The 6,000-nt window shown below is 36.8% G+C and overlaps 1 protein-coding gene across 1 annotated transcript in view; it reads right to left on the bottom strand.

The window, feature by feature from the left end:
- Window positions 1-1,930: 1,930 nt before the first annotated feature.
- Window positions 1,931-6,000, bottom strand: part of LOC126251333 (protein white-like) — a 271,024-nt gene continuing 266,954 nt past the window's right edge. Inside the window, exon 13 of the mRNA XM_049951677.1 lies at window positions 1,931-3,762. Coding sequence (XP_049807634.1) covers window positions 3,661-3,762 — 102 coding nt within the window. The 3' untranslated portion in view covers window positions 1,931-3,660. The remainder of the gene's footprint in view (window positions 3,763-6,000) is intronic.

Here is a 6,000-nt window from a genome sequence, read left to right as displayed (position 1 = left end):
ACCTCTCTCTCTCTCTCTCTCTCTCTCTCTCTCTCTCTCTCTCTCTCTCTCTCTCTTACTGTTTCTTCAAGGATTTAGTCTTATGTAGTCCTTAGATTCATTAACCTTCACACTGATTATACAAAAAGCAGAGTTTTATAGAATGACCATGATAGGTATTTGAAAATACAGGGTGGGTGAGGATTAATTTCCTACTGAAAACTGTTTATAAGTTTTTAAATACTTAACTAATTTTCATTGAACAAAACATTTTGTTCCGTACAATGGTAGAACTTATTATATCTCATTTACGTCATTGCAGATATCAGTGGTGGACCATGGCGCAAGTCTAACCCTGCATGAGTAGGCTCAGCTGGCATCCCAGTACAAAGTATGGCAATCCGCGATACAATTACAGAGAAGATGCGAAGTGTGAAAGGACCTCCTGCGTCGGTATATGCAAAGACCCTAAGGAATTTCTACTTAAAGCTAACTGACACAGGTTTTGTATGAGATGTTATGGGCATTTGTCTGCCCTCAGCATGCAGGATGAAGGAAAATGTGCAAGAGGTTCAGGAAATGTTTACTTGAAGTCTTCAGAAATCACAGAGTCAGGCATCTTGCAAAAGTGGGTCAACTTGATCCCAACTGTTGTGAAGAAAGAGTTGAATTTTCGTCCAAGGAAATCACATTACTGCCAGGAATAATTCCAGAATACTGATTATCGGTTGGATTATAGGGAGGTGATGCTTGCTTGGTGTGAAGACTGGTCCGATATTTTAAGTAATATACTGTGATCAGATGAAGCCATGTTTCATGTTGGAGAGTTTAACTGGCACAATTGTTATTATTGAGCAACAGAAGATCTGAGGGTAGTTGTTGAACAAAGCCAGTATTGCCCAAAGATCACAGTGTGGTGTGCTATGACATTCATGAAAAGTTGTGGATTTGTATATCATTTGGGACACAGTAAATGCAGAGCAATTCATTGATATGCAGGAAAATTATGTTAATGGTATTGTATCCACATGGAACAACTAAAATGACCTAATCTTGGAGCAAGATGGGGCCCTGCCTCACTTTGGATATCCCGTCCATGTGTGGCCCAACACCTATTTTCCATGATGCTGGTTCTGATGTCATGACTCCCTTGATTGGCCAGCAAGGAGTCCTGACCCAATGTCCTGTGATTTCTTCACCCAGGGGCAGGTGAAAGAAGAAGCTTATCACACAAAACCAAAAACTCTTGATGAACTGGAGAAGGAAATTTGCCAAGTTCTTGGAAATGTACTGCTCTATTATCTGCAGAAGTCTGTTAGTAACATCCACCACTGTTTGCAGAAACTGGTAGATAATGGTGGTGCTTATATTTAAGGAAAGTTGGTTAAATATTTAAAAAAAGTTATAAACAATTTTAATAGGGAGTTAATTCTCACCCACCCTGTATATGCCCATGATTTAACATAATTGTTGTTTAGTTTTAGTAATTCCCTCTACTTTAGTACTTCCCTTTATTATTAGCAAAATATAGGATGTTGCAAGCAACAGTAATGAGATGAGGATGTGTGACAAGAATCAACATCTCAAAAGTAATAATAGAACAGAAATATCATGAAAAAAATGAAAGGATGTGTGGTGGACATCAATGGATGAAGTAATAAGGAAAACAAAATTACAGAGGAAGAAAAATAGTCTGAATTGTTTTCAAACCAGTGATTAACAAAATGTTAAGTTTTGGATACTTAACAGAAATCAAAGTAAATATGTAAATTTCATTTCTTATCTCCTGTAGCTGGATGTGTTTTAATGAACCTTACCATAAGTATTGAAATCTTATATGAGTTGGGATTAAAAGGCTTTTATGCTTTTCTGTTCTGTTGGATTCTGGAAGTTAAATGTAGAGGAAAGACTTTCTTTTGTATTAAAGTATCTTTTATTTAAACAAACTCTTATAGACTCAGTGTGAAAAATCAATATTTTAAAAATGAAAAAAGCTTTATTAAAACAAAATATAGTTCATTTTATAAATAATATGCTACAAAAAATTTCTTGCATCACTAGTGAGAAAATGCACCTCTCCGACAACGTACTAGACATGGGTGTACCATTTATACCACAGATCTATAAACTGTAGCAGTTTTGTAAAGAACCTGTTTGATGTCAACTGTTTATTTTATAGTTTTTTACAACAAGTTTACTGTTTGCTTTCAGAAATCAGCAGTAAGATATGTGAGGTTCCCTTATAGAGAAACTCAGTTGTAACAAGCAACAGATTATTGAAAATAAATACAATTCCATATGCAGAAACCTCTACAAAAAATAATTTATAATTAGATGTTAGAGGTGCTATGACTATTACTATGTCTGTCTCTTTCATGTGAGTTAAAAGAGTTCAAATTTAGAAAATTTTGACTTTGTATTTAGTTTTTATGTGACACAGAATTCTGTAATATTGTAGATAAAATAGCATTTGAGTATAGGAAATTAAATTGTACTTTATGTTCTGTACAACTGGCAATTGTAGTATTGCTAACAGTTGCCCCTGATGTCTCGAATATGCATCTGTAGTTAAATCACAAACTGTCAGATGACATGTGATAAAAATTATTGATCATACATTCACTAATTACAGTGACTATGAAATATCTTAATTTTCATGAAGTATGGTAAATATATGCAGGTCTTTCTCCTTGTCATCAGATGATCTATCACAGGATGAAATCATCAACTTATTTCTACACATTATTTTCTTGAAGGAAGTAATGAGACCGTACTAATACCTTTGAAACTGACAAAAGTATTTGTCTATATCTTTTTTATAATACCCAGATAGTGAATTCTGTTAAATTATAGGTGAAGAGGGAAAGGAAACAAGATAACAACTGAAAAAAGTCATCCCAGTTTGAAGAATGACGTAACAAGGAAAGCTGAAAGTGTATGCAATGGTGATATTTGGAATGAGTTTTAGATAAAGGCTGCATAGAGCATATGATACTGAACTAAGAGGCAATGATGAGAGATCAATGAAAAAAGTTAATTATTAATGAGGATGGAAAGCCCTTGAAGAACCATTATTTTCGAGGGAACAAGGAAACAGATAGAGAACCATCTAAACAAACTCTGAGAGTTTTTAACTCTGTATCACTTCAGCATTATTATATAAAGAAATAATCCAACTCTCATGGAACGTCATTGACAAACATCTATTGACACTCATTAAATACAATTTGCATTGATGACTGATGGTGAGGGTAGCAATTTATTTTCTCTAATTGAAACAGAAACCTGAAAGTCAGTTTTCATGTTTAAAATATACTTTGTCACAGCCTCATATTTGAGGAAAAAATTATATTCTCTTTTGAGTTTGTATCGGAGATATCCTGGAAATCCATAACGCAGAGCCTTCGTAGAGAACTATAAATCCAGCATGTAGCTATACCTGACACTTTCAAACACAGACTATATAATAATTCACACAATTGTTTCATAAAATTGCACATTAATTTTACAAAACTGCTCATTCTAGATACATCACATAATGACCTATGTTGTATATCACACTCCACTATTATTTCCAGCACAAGCTTCCAAGCATATAATGTCCTGCATTTCCACTGCCTTTGCTACTGCTGGTATCCTGTACAGCTTGAGCTCATGAGTAGCTCATTAGGTATTATTTTGTCAATGTGTGTGTGATGCCCTTGCTAGCAGAGCTAAGAATGCCAGTAATCTGAAGACCACAATCAGTGCAAAAAGGCTGATAATGTCCATGGAAAAATCATCCTGCAATGAAAAATACAATTTTTTTACTAATATGTGAATTCAAGAATTAAAACACAAACACAGTCACTCACTCATGAACTCTAACTCTAACTCTTTCTCTTATCTCTCTCTCTCTCTCTCTCTCTCTCTCTCTCTCTCTCTCTCTCTCTCATTCTCTCTCTCTTTCTGGGCACCTATTGAAGAAGTAGCAAAAAATGAAAATGTAATCAGTACAATACATATAGAAAACATAGTTATGTACCAGAAAGCAGCAAACTGTCTGAAACAAACAAACACAGATGTATTCACCAACTGTTGAAACCTTTGACCCCTCATTTTGTGAAAGAAGCAGACAACTGAAAGATGAAGCAAGATTTCAGATTAAGCAGGAAAATCACTCTTTTTCCTGTTTTAGAAAGTGACAGCACATCCCAAAAGCCCAATAATTTCTAACTATTTTATGTTTACTTTCTCTGCCAGTTTTTATTTGATCATAAGAGCACATTTGTAGGCCAATAACTATAACAGAAAATTTGTACTGAATATCAAGATTTTTGAACCACAGGTTCATTTACATTCAAATAAAGAGAATCATGAGAAAAGGGAAATGTTAGGGAAAGCATGTGAAACATAAAATTGAATGATAAGATTCTGAAAATCATGTGTACTTAGAGATAAAGGGAAGGAGAGTCTAATGATGATTAGAACATTCATCATTATTAAAGAGAAACAGTAACATACTGCAAGTAGTTAGGCCATATACTGAATAAGATAGAAGAGATTTTTAATCTACTACAGCTAATAATATAGCTCCATAAAAATATTTCTGTATCAAGTACACTAACCATCAATAGCATCTGCATTTTAATAGCTGCCATCCCTTCCATACTAAAATGTCTCTCCCATATAGCCCAGCTTCCTCTGTGTAGTGTGCATCTGCAGGGAGTGCCAGTATGCGGAAGATCTTACTAAGGTCTTAAAAGACAATTATTACCTTCCATATCTAGTCCGAAAAGCACATCTCCCATGCCATAGGCACACATACCCCTAATCCTCCAAACACACCCAACAACCCAGAAGCATAGGAGCAACCCCTCATTACCCAGTATCACCCTGGAATGAAATGACAAACACATCCTTACAGTGCTTCAGTAGTCTATTATTATGCTCAAAAAACATTGTACATGATATTTCTCCCACCCCCCTGAAACACATATTCCTCTGCTACCCAATACACAAAATATCTTGGTCCATCCAGTTGTCATACCTGCTCCATAGCCCTTTCCACATGGCTCAAATCTGTGTGCAAGACAGGTGCAAAATCTGTCCCAGACACCCAACCAGCTCATCCTATTCCAACTTAATCACCGACATATCCTGCCCTATCAGAGGCAGGGGCAGCTGTGAAAGAAGTCTTACCATACAAAAGCTCTGGTGTAACTACTGTACATCCTTTTATGTGAGCACAACTACCAGCTAGCTGTCTCCCTCTATGAATGGCCATGCCTGAAGTATGGCCAAGGGCAGACTTTAGCACACCAGTGACACAACATACAGTAACCACAGTCTTATCTCCACAACTTCACTGCCAGCTGTGGTAGCCGAGTGGTTCTAAGCGCTTCAGTCTGGAACCGAGCGGCTGCTACAGTCGCAGGTTCAAATCCTGCCTTGGGCATGGATGTGTGTGATGTCCTTAGGTTAGTTAGGTTTAAGTAGTTATAAGTCTAGGGGACTGATGACCTCAGATGTTAAGTCCCATAGTGCTTAGAGCCATTTGAACCATCTTTGAACCACAACTTCACTCTCCCTCTGTTATATCTGCCCCCCCCCCCCTCCTCCCATTCCTTCACTTTCCACCACTTCATTGTGTGTGCTGCAATTCCCACTTGTTGCTCCAGGGAAAGCTCACTGGTGGCACATAACACATTACCCTCCACCACACATCGTCAGGTGGCTTCCAGAGTATGGATGTAGATGTAGATTCCTATATCACCTGCTGTCTGTCTGTCTGTCTGTCTGTCTGTCTGCCTGTCTATCTATCTATCTATCTATCTATCTATCTATCTATCTATCTATCTATTGCCCTCCCTCACTCCCTCTCTCGGCCAATTCCTACCAACACAGTCTCTCACTCCCAGTTGAGCTGCACAATTTCTTGTAGCTCTGAAGATGTTTTCAGTCTGGTTTGTGCGAATCAACCACTCAATGTACAATGAGTTCTTTACCTTTACTCCTTCTAATATTTATATTAATAAGTCA

The sequence above is a fragment of the Schistocerca nitens genome, chromosome 4, assembly GCF_023898315.1.
Source record: "Schistocerca nitens isolate TAMUIC-IGC-003100 chromosome 4, iqSchNite1.1, whole genome shotgun sequence".
Classification (NCBI taxonomy): Eukaryota; Metazoa; Arthropoda; class Insecta; order Orthoptera; family Acrididae; genus Schistocerca; species Schistocerca nitens.
The sequence above is the reverse complement of the archived record's forward strand: the minus strand, read 5'-3'. Positions and strand labels throughout refer to the sequence as shown.